General features: G+C 38.7%; 2 protein-coding genes across 5 annotated transcripts in view; one reads left to right on the top strand and one right to left on the bottom strand.

Moving 5' to 3' along the window:
- cnksr2a (connector enhancer of kinase suppressor of Ras 2a) overlaps positions 1-18,269 on the bottom strand; it is a 111,038-nt gene that overhangs the window by 12,541 nt on the left and 80,228 nt on the right. Inside the window, exon 24 of one of the 4 annotated variants that reach the window (XM_085173274.1) lies at positions 5,933-14,358. The exons of 2 other annotated variants lie outside the window; for them this stretch is intronic. In XM_085173274.1, the coding sequence (XP_085029400.1) occupies positions 14,161-14,358 (198 nt within the window). In that variant the 3' untranslated portion in view covers positions 5,933-14,160. Of the gene's footprint in view, positions 1-5,932; positions 14,359-18,269 lie in introns of those variants that run through there. One more of the 4 variants, XM_085173277.1, reaches the window with a different exon arrangement.
- On the top strand, positions 950-13,579 carry klhl34 (kelch-like family member 34). Its single transcript, XM_085173283.1, has one exon. The coding sequence runs from the start codon at positions 2,631-2,633 to the stop codon at positions 4,413-4,415; it is 1,785 nt and encodes a 594-aa protein (XP_085029409.1). The 5' UTR covers positions 950-2,630; the 3' UTR covers positions 4,416-13,579.

The following is an 18,269-nucleotide window of genomic DNA, read 5'->3' as shown; positions in this document are numbered from 1 at the left end:
TGATTGTTTATAAACACATTGCAATCGTGCTCATAGGAGTTGCTACTCATTCATGTGGAGGTCAAAAGCTTCGTTCAGCGTGACTGTCTGAACTGATATTTTGTAGGAATGGCTTAGAGTACGGAGGGGTAAATGCAAAAACACGCTTGCACACATAAATAATAATTAGGCTGATCCTTTTGATTAGAGAGTCCCGAACATGATAGGTTGAACCAAGTTTGAAGAATTAAGAGAACAATTGATGAACATAATAGGTTATGGAGGCATAGCAGGGAAAGGTGTTTTGTTTCCTTTACAGGAGATTCCAGGACAACAGCGACCACAAGGGTTGGCGAGAGTGAAGGAAGCGTGAGACCGAAGGGAACCAATCACAGAAAGGGGGACCCCAAAAGAAGCACAGAGCACAGAGAACCACAGTTCCAGAAAAAAAGAAATATTTTTATTGACTTGCTGGTTTTTATTGGTTAACCATTAATAACCTCGTAATCCTGATGACCTTTGTTATCCTATTTTGAATTTTTTCTTTTGTATGTTCACTTTGTAACTGCTGATTTGCCTTGTCCATGTGCGTGTGTCACCTTAGCACTTGACATTAGTCTTGTGACTTTGCCCATTAGAAGAAAATATCATCTTCCTGGTGGAGTTGACAGCCTGTGTATATTCGCTAACAAAGACTGCCTAAGCACGGCGACAGGACATGACAGTAGTTTTCAGGGTGACATATTTAAAATGGATTATATCCTGGCTGAGACTTCTGGTCTTTTCATGTGGGTGTCAGGAGATTGGCAGTAAACAGAGTGTGACACTGATTTTAAAAAGAAATAGTCTGCTCAACCTGAAACTCTGACAAAACCAAATTAAAACTTCCCATATACTGTGATGGAAAATGTAACCTGGAGTGTTGTTTTCACATTACTTGCAGTGCCTGAAGGGGGGGTGGGGGGGAGGGGGGGTGAACTCTGGTATCTCCAGCTGTAATTATTTTTGAATTATGTGCATATGTAATAGGAATTTTTAGGGGGTTTAGGTAGAACTCAGGAGCACGACAATGCACAGACTCACTTTAATCATGACCTAAACCTTCAAATCCTACAGTTTGAATGGGCCACATACCACTGCATTACACCACATATCCATCCTAACATCACTGTGCCCTCTTGAAGACAGATAAATACACACACACAGCAGCTGTAGCTAAGTTTAGCTTCCATCGGGTCACGGTGGAATATTCAGAAACAGTGGTGTAGATTTAACCACCATATGGGAGAATCTGACACTATGTGGGAAAGATTAAAAACACTTTGTAGCTTCAAAAAAAAAAAAGGAAAAAAAGGTGTGAGTCTGGTTTTTTTTCTCTTTGTGAGTAGTCCGTGTGCTGAATTTTGAACTGATGTAATCCTTCCATAAAACAAACACACCAACGCGCACAAATACACACTCACCTCAGAGCGTGAGCCAGCATCTATTCAGAGACGGCAATCATAACTCAGAGCAAAACGTGCCCTGCAAGAGCTTGTAAAGTGTTCAATAACGTGCTGTTTGCATACTGATGTGCATTTGTTTGTGTATTAGACAAAGAGTGGCACCGCAGAGTAGCTCGGCATTAATGAGATGACAGTAAACACATTAGTTAACTTGTAGCCTGATGCTTCATTATCTCTCTATTCTTTACACCCACCATCGCCTCCTATCTCTGCATAAAAATAATATCATGACATCCATCTGTGTGATGTTGACAGACTGCAGGTCATAAAAAGGTTAAATGCCTCCCAAAAGGGCACGGATAACTCTAATACCAAAAGCCATGAAGTACTGACACTTGACAAATCTTTGACAGCCTGGCAAAACTTCCGCAGGTTTGATATCTACCTCGCGCCGCATCTGCCGAGTTGTGTCTGTGCTACTATTCCTGTCGCCATGAGAGTGCAGATTGGTGGCATGCCCTGGAGTCTTGGTCCCAGACTGTAGCAGTTGTATTTACCAATGAGTTCATCCACTGGGATAGACACTAAAACCCTGCCAGGCTCCCTCTCGGTCTCTTTGGGTGTGGGGTCAGGGTGTTTATCCATGCATCTCCATGCTCGCTGGTTGGTTGGTGTGTATGATTCACGGGTGATACTCCCTCTTGGAAATGGAGAAAAGGGCAGCAGACAAACTCAAAACCAATAGAGCCGGGGTATCAGGGCAAGAGACATGAGGGCTTTGGGATGGTTCATGTTAAAGTGCCAAAAAGGGGGCGGGCTGTAGCATTGTCTGTGTTTGCAGGGGGCCATTATTAACCTCCGCATCATGGTGTCACATGCTCGCTGCTGAAGGCAGAGAAGGACAAACACACAGATGGAGAAAGCTTGCCGAAGGAGACACACTCTTTCCTGCGCCTCTCATTTCCTGTTCTTGTTCTCCGACTAATATCCAATTCTTTTTACACTTTTTTGGTGCCGGCTTGTCAGCAACCTCTTTTTTTGACTTCACTCTTCAGCTTTTCCTGTGCTTGCTGTATTTAATGTTTCTTCACCGCTGCTTCCTGGCTCCTTCCTGACAGATCTTTTCCTTTAACTTGCTTTCACTTTTTTCAAAAGTTTCCTTACCTTCCTTCTATCATTTCCACTCTATTGTCTGCCGTCTTTTGGATGGATAGCTACTCTGTCCTCTACAGTTCTTCCCACAGAACCGGACTTCTCTCTGGCTTCCAGCGCCTTCGCTCACAGAGGAAGATGTGTGATGTTGTCTTACAGGCCGGCGGCATATCTTTTCCCTGTCATCGCGCCCTTCTAGCCAGCTCCAGTGACTATTTTTGGGCCCTTTTTGGAGAGACTACTGCAGAGAGATTAGCAAGCTCCATTAGCCTCCCTGCGTTAACACCAAAGGGCTTAGATGCCATTCTGGACTTCCTGTATTCAGGTTGGCTCAGCATCTCACCCTCCACACTTCCTGTTGTCCTGGAAACAGGCAGGTACTTGCAGGTGGAAACAGCTGTGGCGATATGCGAGCGTTACATGACTGATGGTTTAAATGCCAAGAACTGCTGTGACTATGCTAACCTGGCTGAGCGCCACGCCCTCTCAAATGCACTTGAGGCTGCCAATCAAACCATTGCCATGGAGATGGGAAGCTTGATACAAGAAAGCAGGGACAATCTCCTGACATTGAATATCGAATCACTGTTGGTGGTTCTGGATGCTGATGAGATACCTAGTGTTAAGGAAGTGGAGCTCATAAAGCTGGTTCTGGATTGGCTGGATGATAACGGGCCCCTCCCACTCCTGAAATCAAATCTTTTGTTGAGTCGTTTGCGCTTTGGATTGGTCCCCCCGTCTGACCTCACAAATATCAGCCATGGCCACAGAGCCATGGCCACACCTTTAATAAGGAGCCAGCTGACACGAGCATCCGAGTACCACAGGCTCGGTTCAACTCAGCCCATCAGGCAGAGCCGGCAGACAACGCTTAGAGCATCACCCAATTGCGTGCTTCTTGTGGGTGGCGGGTCCAGCACTGATTGGCCAGAAAAGCAGGTGATGGCGTTCGATCCAAAGAGGAGGAGTTTTTCATCTTTGACTTGTGTTCTCCCGCTGAGACTGAGAAATCCCTGCGTGTGCTCAGTGGGAGGTTTCCTCTTTGTGATTGGAGGAGATGAAGTGAAAGAGGGAGATGAAGATGAGAAAAGGCCTGTTACTGTAGCAACATCCAATCAGGTGTGGCGGTACGATCCTCGCTTTAGTTGCTGGGAGCAGGTGGAGTCCATGCTGGACAGGAGGGCACAGTTCACTTGCTGCGTGGTGGAGGATGTTATTTATGCTTTGGGCGGACGACACACACGACCAGACACCAACACACATGCCTCTGTAGCTTCTGTGGAGTTTTATGATATGGCCACAGCAGCATGGAGGAAAGGGCCACCAATGCCTCAGACACTTTACGGCCACGCCTCTGCTGTGCTTGACAACAGCATCTATGTGTCAGGTGGTGTTCCGGGTAACTATAGTTACACTCAGGATGAAAGCAGGGAGAGCAGCAGAGAGGTCTTCTTCTGGGATCTTAAAGGCAGAGTCTGGGAAAAGAGGGCATCCATGTCCATCGCCAGGTTCAGTCATCGCTTGGCAACTGCTCATGGCTACATCTATGCACTGCTGGGGATGTACGAACCCTTCTGTGATATCGAACGATACCATCCACGGTCAGATCACTGGATGCGACTCAAGCCGCTTCTCACTGGCTCCTTCAACTACGGCATGGTATCCATGTCATCTGGGAATCTGCTGGTTTTCGGAGGGAGAAGGTGGAGTAACGGGCAGGAGGTGGTTGTGAAGAGTGTGCTGGAGTATGATACAAAGAAAGATTGCTGGAGAGAGATCTGCCAGCTTCCCAGACCTCTCACTGGGACTGAGTGTACGCTGCTGCCTCTGCCAGACTAAAGAGCACAAAAAGTGAGAAACATATTTTACAAGTGCTGAGAGCCAGTTCCTAAAGTGAGAATTTCACTTTGAGTGGGTGTAATGTGGTATCAAAATGCTAAGCAGATGCTTTAAAATCAACCACAATGTAGTACATTTTACCCCCATTTTCCCCAGGCTGTTCAAACTCTAGGTTTTGGGTACTAAAACACGAAATAAGGATATTGCTCATAGTTGAGCAATAGTCCTTGGGGCCTGTACTGGAAAATAGGTTGGGGGACATGACATGTTTACTACCACGCAGCCCTCAACACCTTCCTCAGTTGTAATACTTTTATTTTTTAATTGTATTTCTGGTCTTTCTGGTCTAGGGAAAAATATCAAACAACTAGTTTTCTCCTACTAACAGCTAGCCTTAGGCGTGTTGTCTACACTTATTTGCATTTCTATTGAATAGTAAAATGAAATGATACCATTCATACCACTGATAAACACATGAAGGTGTACAGCAACAAAGCAGTTTGGTTAGCTTAGCATAAGGCACACAGCCAAACACAGTATATAATTTTTAACACTTTTATGTCTCCATTAATCAAAGATGTAGCCTAAGGTTTCATTTTTTCATTTTAAGCTAGCTGTTTTTTTATGTTTCCAGTATTTATGTTAGGCTAGGCTAACGTTCTTCAAGATAATCCAACTGTTTCTGATCTAGAGGGAAAAAAAATCCCAAACAAAGCTCATATATTTTTCCTTAATAGAAACCCTAAAGGTTTTAAATATTTTGTGTAATAGGTGGATAAAGGCTTTTCTCTGGTTTCATTCTTTAAGAAACCTAGCAACTACTTTTTTGTAAGAATCATTTGTAATTTCTGAACATATACACTCACCAAAGACTTTTTTAGAAACACCTTTCTAAAACTGGGTTTGGATCCGTTTTGCCTTCATAACGTTATTCTTCATGGCATAGATTCAACAAGGTGTTGGAAACATTCCTCAGAGATTTTGGTCTATATTGACATGATAGCATCATACAGTTGCTGCATATCTGTTGGGTTCAGGTCCATGATGCTATAATTGACTGATTAGGTATTGCAATAACATAACATTTGAACACTTGAAAACGTGGCAAGGGGGTGTATAATCTTCATAAACCCCTATTTTGACAAACGAAAGGCTAATGCTGGTTAGCCATAGCAATGCTAGCTGATGTCCCTATCCCAGCTTTTATGATAAATTGTTTACTGCTGCTTAGTTCAACACTTGTAGATTTTGCAGAAAGATATATGAGAAGACCAATAAAGATCTGTGTGCGTGTGCGCCTGCGCCCACACGTGTATGCATTTATGTGTTTGTGTTAAATATGAAGATAGCGCCAGTAAAACTAAGCTTATATTAGTTTAACAGAAACTTTAACATAACCTTTTAAAAAATCTGATATTTAGAGGGTTTTTTTTATTAACCAAAGTGACTGTCTGTGAAGGTTCTCAGTCATCCAGGTCATCGTAGTCAAAGGAGCTTGCAAAGAAAAGCGTCTGGACAACCAAAGTGACTGTTTTTCTTTCTTTTTATTTACAAATTTATTTTATTTTAATTTATTTATTTATTAGGTTCGGTTCTAATCCTGCTGTCAAGTCTTTATTTAACATTAAACATTGCACCATAGATTAGAAAACTGTTCAGTTACATGTGTAAGCTATTTATGACCAGGAGTATCAAGGGACACAGTTGGCGATGAGCACAGTAACCTCTAATATTGAAGTGTATGAAGTGTAAAGTTTCAGAGCTCTAATATGTGTCTGTCAGTTTAGAAACAAACAGCAACACCGAGGGCAAACTGAGCAGTAACACCAATATATTACTGGCCACTTGTGGTGATCAAATCATATAATTAACAATTTCTGTTGCGTTAGACTCACTAATCTTATTTACAGCAGCAGCAATGTTGTGTTTTACTGTATATAATATATGTTCTTTATAGATCCTTATCATATTGTCTCTGATTGAAATAGCTGGTCAATTTTGTGCAGTCAAATGATTAATCAAAGGGCCCTTTTATGTGAGCTAAAACTAAGAAACCTTGGCTCTGTTGAACTTGGCTATGTTAAACTTCTCAAACCAGAGCTTTTTGCCTTCTACAGTGGCTCTTTGAGTTAATGAATATGAATATGAAAATGGTGTTTAAAAGTTAAAAGCAGTTAATCTTAGTTAAGTTTTAATCTTCTGTTAACTAAAAAGTACATCACACCCAACATCTATCACCTGGCTTATCATTTTACTTTAACTCAACCTCAAAAATTCAGGTCATTCTAACAATCAAAAAGGAGAATAAATCAGGGTATGCTCATTGGCTAATGACTTGTGAAATTGTTAGTGAATGAGCCAACATGGCTCGAGGCTTCAAAATGGGATTTCACTAAGCAGTGGAAAACGGGAAAGTGACTACTATCTATGTTTTATGCTGTTTATGTTCTTTGCTATAACCCAACCTCCTTGCTCTAGAGATAATCATAAAATTATTCTAACTAACTCAGTATGAAGAAAAGATTAGCATTTTTAACCAAACATCTCACATATAAACTATACAGGCTGAGCACTGTGGCATTTTCCTTGCAGCTCTTTTGAGCATATGCCAGATTGATTCAGATTACTTTTAGTTCACTGAAAGTTAATTACAGTACGTAAGTATGTAAAAGGGAAGGGTCACCAAATATTCCAAAGAGTGTCACTCCAATGTAATTGTGTGTTAAGAAAAACAAGGGCTAAGCTGTGTGATAAATGGGATTTTTGGGAACAAGCAGAGGAGGTAAACAGATTCAGTGTGAAGAAGGTAACACTCAAACAGATGAGTTTTCAGGATGAGGCCAAGCTGCGGGATGAAATAGAGAAGTAAAAAAACAACAAAAAACAGCCGATAAGGTGATGAAGGTGAGGGTGACAGTGCTGAAATAACAACAACAGCAAAACTAAGGAGAATATCTTGCAGAATTTGCAGATAGAAATTGTAAAGTGTGCAGCATTGCTGCTTACCTATGAATAATTGAAGTTTTCTATTTGATAGATATAGAAAGAGCAGCAAAACAAGGATGTTGCGTGAGACTCTTTTTGTTTTCCTATTTCCACTTCATCTGCTCTGACAGTCAAATGGAAAAAGAAGGATGAAGCTGCAGAGTAGAAAAGCATTAGAGAGAAACATCCGCGTGTCTCGGTAATAGCTTGGTAACTGCTGGAGATCATTACTGATGCACTCTTGTGCTTGTATCTGTTTCCATTTAAGTCTAAACGCACACTGTGCTAACTACAAAAAATTACTTATTTAGAACACCATCTGAGTTAAATGAATGTTTGAAAAAAAGAATAAAAGTGGAAATATGAAATGTTAATTTCAAGCTACCATGCTCTAATGTGTGATTATGACAATATTACATCAGGAAAGTTCTCACTGTCACAGCTGAGACTCACCTTTTTTTCCTTTAATGCTTTTTTCTCACCTTTTTTGGATAATTAGCTAGATAATTATTTACGGATTTAATACTAATAATGCATAAAGTTATGTCAAAACTACCTTTAGCAGCAATGCTTTGAATCTAGTTGTGTACAAACTTAGATCTACAATTCTTTTTGAGAATGAGCCAAACTTCATTATTGAGTTCACTGACATTTGCTGCCATTCATTTCCCACCACAGCATCAGGTGGATGTCTGGACTTTGACTGGGCCATTGCAACACCTTGATTCTTTTCTTCTTCAGTAGATTTGTTGCTGTGTTTGAAAATACTGTCTTGCTGCATTACCCAATTTCAGCCTTTAGCTGTTGGACAGATGGCCTCACGTTTGACTCTAGCATACTTTGGTGCAAAGAGGAGCTCATGACCGACTCAGTGACTGCCCAGGTCCTGTGGCTGTAAAGTCCAAATCATTAGTCCTGTGTGGTTTGTTCAGGTGCAACTTTACATTTCAAAAGAAAAAAAAGGGTAAATTTAGTTGGACAGCCACTCCTGGTGGCTCCAGACCAGCAAGCTTCCAGAACATCAGCTTTTATTGAACTTTTTACAGTTGCTGACGATTAATTAATTAGATCTGATCAGCAGCACCTGGTTGTTATTTATCTTCTTAATCAAGTTAATGCAGCCTAATAGTGCACCACATACTGTGTAGCTAAGCTAAATATAAGCAATTTTTGCCACATTTATTTGGTAGGTACTTTAGATAAATCGATTAGATAAATTAGATACATAGATTAGATAAATCTATGTAGATAGCTACAGAGATTTAAATTCCTAAATGGCATAAAGAAACCAAGTATTTACTGAAGTATTTTTATTTTCCCAACATGTCAGAGCTTCTATTTGCAGTAGCTACCATTTAATTTATAGAAAGATTTTTTTGTTGAGATTTAGACATAAGTCTCTTTAATCTTGCATCAGGAAGGCATCCAGCATAAACGTGTGCCAAATCAAAACATGTAGATCTATCCACTGTGGCAACCCGTTGTGAATAAAGAGGATAGGCTGTGGGGACTCCAGCCTTCATATGACCTTGAACCGGATAAGAGTCTAAGAAAATAGATGTTGTGTGATTTTTTTCATTCAATAAAAAAAAACCTTTTGAAAGAACAAATAAGTTGATTCCAACAATTCTGAAATGTAAATCTTGTCCTGACATTGTAAAAATCTTTAGATCTCTGACAGTTTTTCACAGGAAAATGTCCAAAAAGCTCCTTCTTTCTTCTCCTGTCAGTCATTTCACAGATTCTCAGATTTATTTGGATGAGGACCAGTAAACTTAGCTTCTTAAATTAAAATCAAACAAGCTAACATATGCTGTATGCAAATTGATCAGTCACATATGCTGCTCAAAGAAATTAAAGTACCACGCGATTATCACAGTATAACACAAAGTGAGTCAGGTACTCTTCAGGGAACTCAATCTGTCCATTTAGGAAGCATACATTTTTGGAGCAAATGAAAGTGACAGAGAGGCAACAACACGGCAACGCCAGCTCGTCAAGCCATCACAAAAATATTTGCTTTATGTCCATGGACAGTGTCATATAACATTGTGTTGCAGGTAGGATGTGGACCCAGAATACAGAACACTGGAGACAGTGCATGAACACAGCTTTAATGCTGAAGATTTTTCAAAAATGCACAAATACAAAAACAAGGCAGGGCTGGAACCAGGAACAAAAACAATAGGAGTCTAGGGGAAACCACAGAACAAGGGTGCACACAGCCTAGAGGCAGAGAACAAGGGAAGACTCAGACAATAAATACACACCAGGTAATGAGGGAAGAGGAAAGAGGAGGGAGCACAACTTGAAGTAATCACAGAAGACAAGACAAGGGAAGCAGAACCAAATATACAGCACGAGAGACTGGAGACCATCAAAATAAAACAGGAAACAACTAACACTGAGGCAAAACTGACACAGAGAGACAAACGATAAACAAACACGGAGACACGACTAAACAAGGGAGGCAAGAATACACAGGAACTAAAGGAAAGAAATATGAACCAAACTGAAAAAGAACTAGATATGAAGCAAAACACAAGGGAACCGTGACATGCTACTGTGCAAAACTGAAATAGCCGACCAAACCACAGAACACAAAACCCTGAGTCAGTTTAGAGGATATCAGGAGATGGGGTGTTACATGAGGAGAGCTGGACAGGGCCATCAAGCCAGCAGCAGCATCAATATCTGCTCCAGTGTGTGAGGAAAAACAGGAGCACTGCCAGAGCCCTACAAAGTGACCTCCAACAGGCTGCTCGTGTGCATGTTTCTGACTAAACTATCAGATAATGAGTATGAGGATTTGAGATACTTCTGGCTACCAAAGGAAAGCCAGACAGATTGATATCCCTGGAGTTTAACTTATTATACTGTAATAATCAGCTGTTTTATTTAGTAATGTGTGTAATATGTAGAATAAATTATATTTGTCAAAGGGGAAATTTATTGCAGAAAGTCCTTGTTACTTTTACATTCATTGGTACTTTTTTATTTGTGGTACTTTTACTTATATAGCATTGTAAAAGCTGAATTTATGACATCCATATGGACTAATTTTCACAGAACAGACCACAAAAAACACTTTCATCGAAATGACCAACATTTTATTGATCCATCCTTATCTTTCAAGAGAGCATATAGAATGATTACATAAATAAATACTGTTTTTTTTTAATTAACCATAATTTATAGATCGAACATTAAACAATCTTTACTCAACGACAGTCTGTCCAAAAAGAAAAGAAAAACTGAACTAGAATTAGAGACTATCTTCCAAGACACTTAGTTTGCGCTCTATAAATAGAGATCTACTGTATGTAAAGATTTCAAACACAAAAACAGGAAAAAGAATACTGTTTTCATCTATAACAAAGACATGCTACTACAACCAACCACGGGCAGCAGCAGAGAAAGAGCATTCAGTCTATGTGCTTATTATTGTGTGTATTTGTGTGTGTGTTTATATGTAAATATGATTGCTTTCATAGTTTTGTGCATTGACTTTGAGTATTAAGTCTTTTGGCAACAGCATAGCCTACAAATAACAAACTAATATATTTTTATTAGATTCATATTTCAGATCCTATGCAAATATGGCCTCATATTCTCTATGCGACATGCAGGATACAGAGAGCCAAATGGTCTCCAAGGAAAAATCCACCCTTAGAAACTTTTGCATTCTTTTAAGTACTATAAATCTGCGATGTTCAGAAAATCTTTCTGTGCTAAAAACGTCTCTGCTTTTTTTGTTTTGGTTTAAATATTTTTGGAGGCTTTTGGGGTGAAACAGAGTAACTTTCCAGAGTTCATACACCTGTATTACTAGGAGTGTGGATGCCATATAAGGCACTGAAAACCAAATGAAAATAACGTCCATGTCTGGAAGTAGCAGTTGCCTAAAAACTAGATAGAAATGTGCTTTTATTTAAACTTACATTTGTGCAAATTCAAAAATCTACAATAAGATTTGGGTAGGTCTATAAAATTTCATATATCAATGATATTATGGATTAGAGAATTGCAGTGTACTTTTTGTAAATTTCATGTATATAATGCATCATGTATTTAAAAAAAAGTAAAAAAAAAAAAAAGTATTGTGCTGAAAAAATATCAACAAAATAGGCTAGGCTATGCTTGTGTAATACCACTTTGTACCACAAGATGATGCTTCATTTAACGAGGCAAGTTATAAAGATTCTTATTTATGCTGCAGTCTCAGTAGGTAAATCAATAGCTGGACATTGTAACAACACCAAAATTATTAAGACTGTGTGACACAAACTTGTGAAATGAACTTCACTGGGATTTTATTGTCTTTGAAATGGTTGCTTCAGGGATGGGCAACTAATCTGCAACCATTTGCATTAGGTTTCTGTACTCGAACCAACCTTAGTGAGTAAAGACGGAAACAAAATAACAATAAGATGGAGTCAGTCGATTAAATTGGTGTGAAGTTGGCAAATATATTAGATCTGTGATAATATGGTCGAGGGTATTGCACGCTCAAGTTTCGTAACTACTTACAATCAGCCTCTGACAAAAAAAACCCCTTCAAAGCACTTACCAGGCACCCACCAAATTTTCCTAGCTGCACAGAGGTTGTTAATCTATCTTTACTCTAGTGTGACTGAGCCAATACAAAGGTGGCCTACAAAAGGCAAAATATTTCCACATGTCCAATGGAAAAATGTCCCCTTGTGTTGATGAAAGTTTCACTTAAGGTAATATCAAAGAGGTACATCTGAAGTAAAAGCTTTTATCTGGTATTATGTACATATACAGTGCATAAGAAAAACCAAAACTCTAGTGCTGGAGACAGCATGTTTCTATGGCTTTCATCCATCAGTTCACTGTATTGTTTCAATATTGATAGCTCTTAAAAATTTTGAGGCGATTTCTTCAATTTTGGCACCTGAACTGAAGGATAAACTGATTGGATTTTAGCGCTCAAGGGTCGAAACACACTTTTCTCAATAACCTGACAAAATTTCATATATCCAAAATGTTAAATTAATGTTAAGACAGACATGGAAGCAACTTGACTGGGTAATGGAGGGAGTAATCCTAATTTGACTTGCCCAAATTGTGGAAGATATGACAAGGTTGGGTTTATTTACATGAAAAGAAAATCATAGCAAACAGAACTTGTGGGCTGAATCTGTCAATCATTGGTGAATTTCTTGCATCAGTTCTTCCCATAATCACTGATGTCAATGGTTCAAACTATGGGTGCAGTAATTTTGTGTTGACTGGTGCCATTTTTAGGTAGGACACCAGTTCTAGATTGGGAGCTGGCAACTGCACATAGGTGGAACAGAACTGTACTTCTTTTAATATACTATTTATAAACATCCATATCTGCAAAAGCTAAAAAGAATATTCATCAGTGAGAAGCTCTCTCAGATTTAGAGAGCTCCATCTATAGTTAGACCAAGTTTCTAATTTTCAGTGCAATAATAATTATAACGCAAGACAAAACCTTTGTTTTACCATCATTGCAAGAAATGTTAAGTAAAGCCATGTAACATTATATTTTCCTCTTTCTGTGATGGCACCTAGTATTTGTTTACATGTCATTAAAATGCAGCTTTCAATATGTATACAACGTAAACGAAACATTAGACATTTCTAGTAGCTGTTTTTGTTTTGCAATTAATAAAAGTATCGTTAAAAGACCCTATTTTATTTACTATTGTGTAAAAATTTTTAAAGAAACTTGAAAACTCCCTTGATCATTGCAAGCTTTTATTCTCAAAGCAACAAGAATAACTGTTGTTCTCTATTTATGCCTGTACATGTCTGTACAACAGATTTAACTGCATGTAGTGTTCTATTTTTCCAAATGTAAAAACCACACTGCTTTAATGTGCATATGCGAAGTTATAAAGCAGTAAATGGCAGTTTGTGAAAGGCATACTGTGTTTCTGGAGTGTGAACTGAAGTTCAATAATAAAGCAACAGCAGATAATGGGCTCCTAACTACACCATGTGATGCCTGATGCATTGCTAGAAAAGCATTTGAGGGTGGATTTTTCCTTCAAATGGGTCCTATTCCAGGAGGAGTGTGCATGCTTCAGGTCCAGCCCAGCACAGTACACGAATCTACCAAACCAGCACAAACAAAAGTCTCTAAAACTAGATAGAAACTGAGACTAGTGTTTTGTTTTGTTTTTTTTAAAAAAAGACCTTTGCTTATTGTTGTCTACTGTAGCACTCACTGTACAGTAAATATCATCATAGACATCAAGTATAAGGCTTGAAAGAATACAACGTATGTGGCTATTAGAGCGTCTATGAGACACTGTGCAGTCAGTATGAAAATGGCACAATAAGCAAGATGGAGAAAGATACAACTCTGTAATCCCACTGGATGAGAAGTCTGTATGAAGGTGATGAAGATCCTTCTTTATATGGTTTTCCATGGAGAGTATTTCAGGTACGCAGCACAAACGCTAACTTATAATACTCAAGAATCAGTGTCAGTGTCCACCCTCGAGCCATCTGGAGTGGCATGGCCAATCAGCTCGAAGACTGATGTGACACAAGGGTCTCCGCAAAAACACGTCATGTTGCACTTGTCACACGGCGGCTGCTCAAAGCGCATCTCTACTCTCGCCTCTCGACTCAGTTCGTCACTAATATTTCTCCGATCGCAGCTCTGATGCCTCAAAGCATCAACTGCAATTTGTTCAACTCAATCCAAAATCAGCTGATGAGAGCAATTTAAGCGTGTGTGTTGCTTTTGCTTTTCGCGTCAGACGTGCGTCTCAATGTAGGAGTGCGTGTGAGAGAGCGACGGGGTGAGGGGCGGGCCAGGATCTGATTCGGCGGCCGAGTTCGGCTCCTGAGTGAACAGCTCCTGATAGGCTCTCTTCCACTCCTGGAAATCTGCCGACGACAGCTGGGGTTTGGCCAGCAGCCTGTCAATCAGCGCTAGTTCCCCCTCCCTGTCCTATGGGGGATGCAGAAACAGAGGAGGGGCGGGTCACTTTTCAAAATATCGCTCTTCTTTAAGACGCAGACACACGGGAAGCAAGACACACACTTAATGGGGATACACTAAGATTTGGGGAGATTTGACATGTGATCACCTTGCATAGAACACTTAAAAAACAACCGTTTTTATCTGTCATTGTTCTACTGAATATATTCACTACCTTCCATGTGTATTCACAATGAATGCATGGGCTACTTTTGAAGTAATTTATTGTATATAATTTGGTAAATTTCAGTATCGCATTTTGAAACACCTTTAAATTACTACTTAGTTCATCATTCAGCACATTATCTACTATTAACTAATCCACTCGTAGGACATTTATTAACAACCTATTTAAATTAATATTTAATATTCTTGGGCAGTATGCAGTATATTAAGGCACTAAATACACTATTGTTAATATATACTGATGCAGTAATGCATTTTAATTACACATTAGTAATAACTTTTGCATGATGATTACCACAAAAACTCGTAAAATATTCTGTTAAAATATACTTTTATAGAGGAACGATGTGTGCATGTCAAAGCGTTGACGTTTCTCTGAGTTAGGACTAAAAGAAGCATCAAAATAAACACAGCTACCAATAGTAAAAGTACGAATTATGAATAAAAAAAATACTATACTGTTCAACTTTAGCTAGAATAGCCTAGTGTTTGATATTATCATTAGATACCGCTTGATAACTGATATGACTATATCATGAATTACTATGATTAAAATTACTATTATTAGCAGTAACAGTAGTAGTAAGAGTCAAAATATAATACTTGGCTAAATGTAGTTTCCAAGTGTTGTAACAGACCCACTTTTGCTGCTATTTTAAGAAGTAAAAAGGTCCTATTGAAAAAAAAAGGATTGTAAGCATTTAGAAAAATGTATTATTTATTTTATTTATATTAAAAACCTATTAAATTTATATTTAAAACTGGGTTTGTTTTTTGAAAAGTCACCTTTTTCCTATCATAATACATCAGAAAACTAAAAACGTTTGACTGTTTGACAAGTTACATTCTTCAGATGCTAATAAGTGAAATAATGTTTTTTTTTTTACTTTTAATTAACTTTTTTTAAAGCAATGATCTAATTGTGCGATTCTAATTGTAGATGTCTAATATTTGTATTAGCCCCTTTAAAAACGAGATCCTCTTTGTTTGATAAAAGTTAAACACATTCACTGGATCTTTCTTTCTTTATAACTTATCTAAGCCTCTTTGTTCAAGTGGCAGTTAATGAATTTGAAATGCATCAGCAGTTACAAACATTTTTGTAACAGCACTGTCAACTTTCTTTTCTAAATTACATGGGAAATCATTGTTAATAAATTGTGTATAACTGAAAGGCGACGATGATATGTTGCTATATGACAGCGTTATCGTGATGGTGAAATATACATTGCTTCAGTTAATGTTCAGTCAGTAGTAGATTATTTTTAATTTAGTTAGCACTTCATGATCTTCGACTTTGTGCTGAAGCTGTTATTAAACACAACACACGAATCTCTTCTCTTGTTATTCCTTCTGCCATCGCATTCTCATTCAACTGTATCATGTTGTTTTGGTCCAATTTTAATGTGCAGAAACACACAAAGAAAATATGAAATCCTTTGTTGTTTCCACAGCAACCACTGCAGATATGTTGATGCTGCCTGAACGCACAAACCCAACCTGATCCCTTGTAAATACCAATTAAAGTGTAGCCTCTACTAGGGTCACTGTGGTGTCTTCTGAAGATTATTTGTGAAACTTTTCATCCATGCTCCCCCCAAAGCTTGGTATATACCTTTAAAAGACGCGAGACAAGCAAACAAACACATAAGCTTCCACACCCAACCAGACAACAAAAAAAACCCTGATGTACCTGCAAGCGATAAAGCCTTCATGCCCTCACTTGCCATCCCACCCCCATACACGGAGGCAGCAACAAAGAAACAAACTCTAGAGACATAAAAAAACAGCAAAAGAGCCACCCAGCCTGGGAGCATCACTGCTGCTCAGACAGCATGAAGCAACAGACGGCTGCTTGACATCTGAGGACTCTGAGGAGACACACTGTGACAGATAACGCCACTAAAACTAACAAAACAGACATCTTCCAGCACATGAGCAGTGTTTATGTGTGCATCACAGTCAGAAATTATCATAAATATACAATTATGAAATAAATCCTCATGGAGGGAGCCATTCTTCTGTCTTATCATAGTTTTAACAAATGTTTTATTTTTGAACAGATGAGAATAAGTGTTTCTATTTTACAAGCAGCACGTTTTGCCTTGAGGTCAATAGCCTTTGCACAATTTCTGAAGTAAACCATTATTTCAAGAAATCTTACAGTTCAAAAGGTTTGTGAAGAAGGAATGGGGAGGAGGCAGTTTCTGATAAGACTTTAGAGGAGTATGACCTGTAAGATTAATAATATGAGGTGAAATACAGTGTTGCATTTCACAAAAATTGAATTCTATGGAAGGAAAATAAAGTTCAACAAAACTGACCTTTTGCTAAGCTCCAGACTCAAAAGTGTCCGTTCCTATATGCCTTTATTGTTTGTGTGAGTACCTACTGGCAGCAACTTCTCTTACTGAGGTCAATTTTGTTGTTTTCAGTAAGCAAACATCTGTTCCCGAGAGCAATTCTCTGTTAACCATCGTGTTGTGTCCTAGTCAAACGTTTCACAGATTTCACAGAAGAGCTGAGAATAAAGCCAATGCAGAAATGCCTCAAAGCTGCAGCTTCTCAAAAGGCACTTTGAGGCCGCCTCCAATACTGATTCAATCTCCATAGATTCTCAAAATATTCAAATTTACAGCACAAATAAAGATGTTTGGAAAAATGGATTTTGTGTTTTTAGCATGGTCAAACTCGGTTAAAGGTTAAACTTATGGATCGTTAAGGGTGTGGCCGCTTTGAGTTTAAGGTTATGAGTCTCTACTGAAAGACACTGTAAGGAGTTGTCTGTACACCTGTTTTGGCAGATATAGTTTGTTTTGAGGCTGTTCACCAAAATTAACATCTCATTGGCTATCAGTTGCATACCGAGCCAGCAAACACAGATGACAGGATTTCTATACAATTTTGCTTTTAACTTCTGTCATAAAATACTTTTTTTTAATTGCATTACTTTTCTCCAGCAAATATTTTATCTAGAGAAGGGGTCTCAAACTCCACTCCTCGAGGGCTGGTATCCTGAAACTTTTCCAACACACCTGAATAAAATTAGTAGGTCACTAGCAAGAGTATAAAACTTGACTGCATGTTGAAGTGGCAAACCCTAATCCCACTCAAGTAAATTTAAGTCAATGTTAAGTGTTTGAAAAAATTTACTCCTAAAAGTACTTTTATTGCACCATGTTCATTCACTCATGAGCTGCTGTAACATGAATCAAATAGCTGAATTGCCACCTAAGTGGCTGAAGTTTGGTCCTTTCACAGCATCATGCCATGCGATTACATTTGTTCCTGACCACCGAGAACACTCACGTTAACTTTTATCGAGTGGAAAAAAAGTTAGCTTGTTTATATTATGCTAACATAGCTGTTTTGCTAGCGGTTACGTAGCACATCATTATATACCAGCTAGCCAAACTTCAGTAACCCTACAAACGTCACTTTAGTTTTCTGTCTTCATTTATGTTGGAAGTGATAACAGAGCTGTACGTTTTAATTTGTTTCCAAAACCCCGCGGTCAGGACATGCTATATTGTATTTAGATAGAAGCTAGCGAGCTAACTTCCTGCTAACTTCTAACTCCGTTAAATGTCATAAATTCCGTTTTCATGGATGCCTGGATGTTAAACTCAATTGTTACACCTGGTAGAGCAGAACGCTGATCATTTTATTAAAGATGAAAGACTTTAGACAGTTTT

This window comes from Neolamprologus multifasciatus, chromosome 9 (assembly GCF_963576455.1).
Source record: "Neolamprologus multifasciatus chromosome 9, fNeoMul1.2, whole genome shotgun sequence".
Lineage (NCBI taxonomy): Eukaryota > Metazoa > Chordata > Actinopteri > Cichliformes > Cichlidae > Neolamprologus > Neolamprologus multifasciatus.
This window is presented reverse-complemented; position numbering and strand designations above follow the sequence as displayed.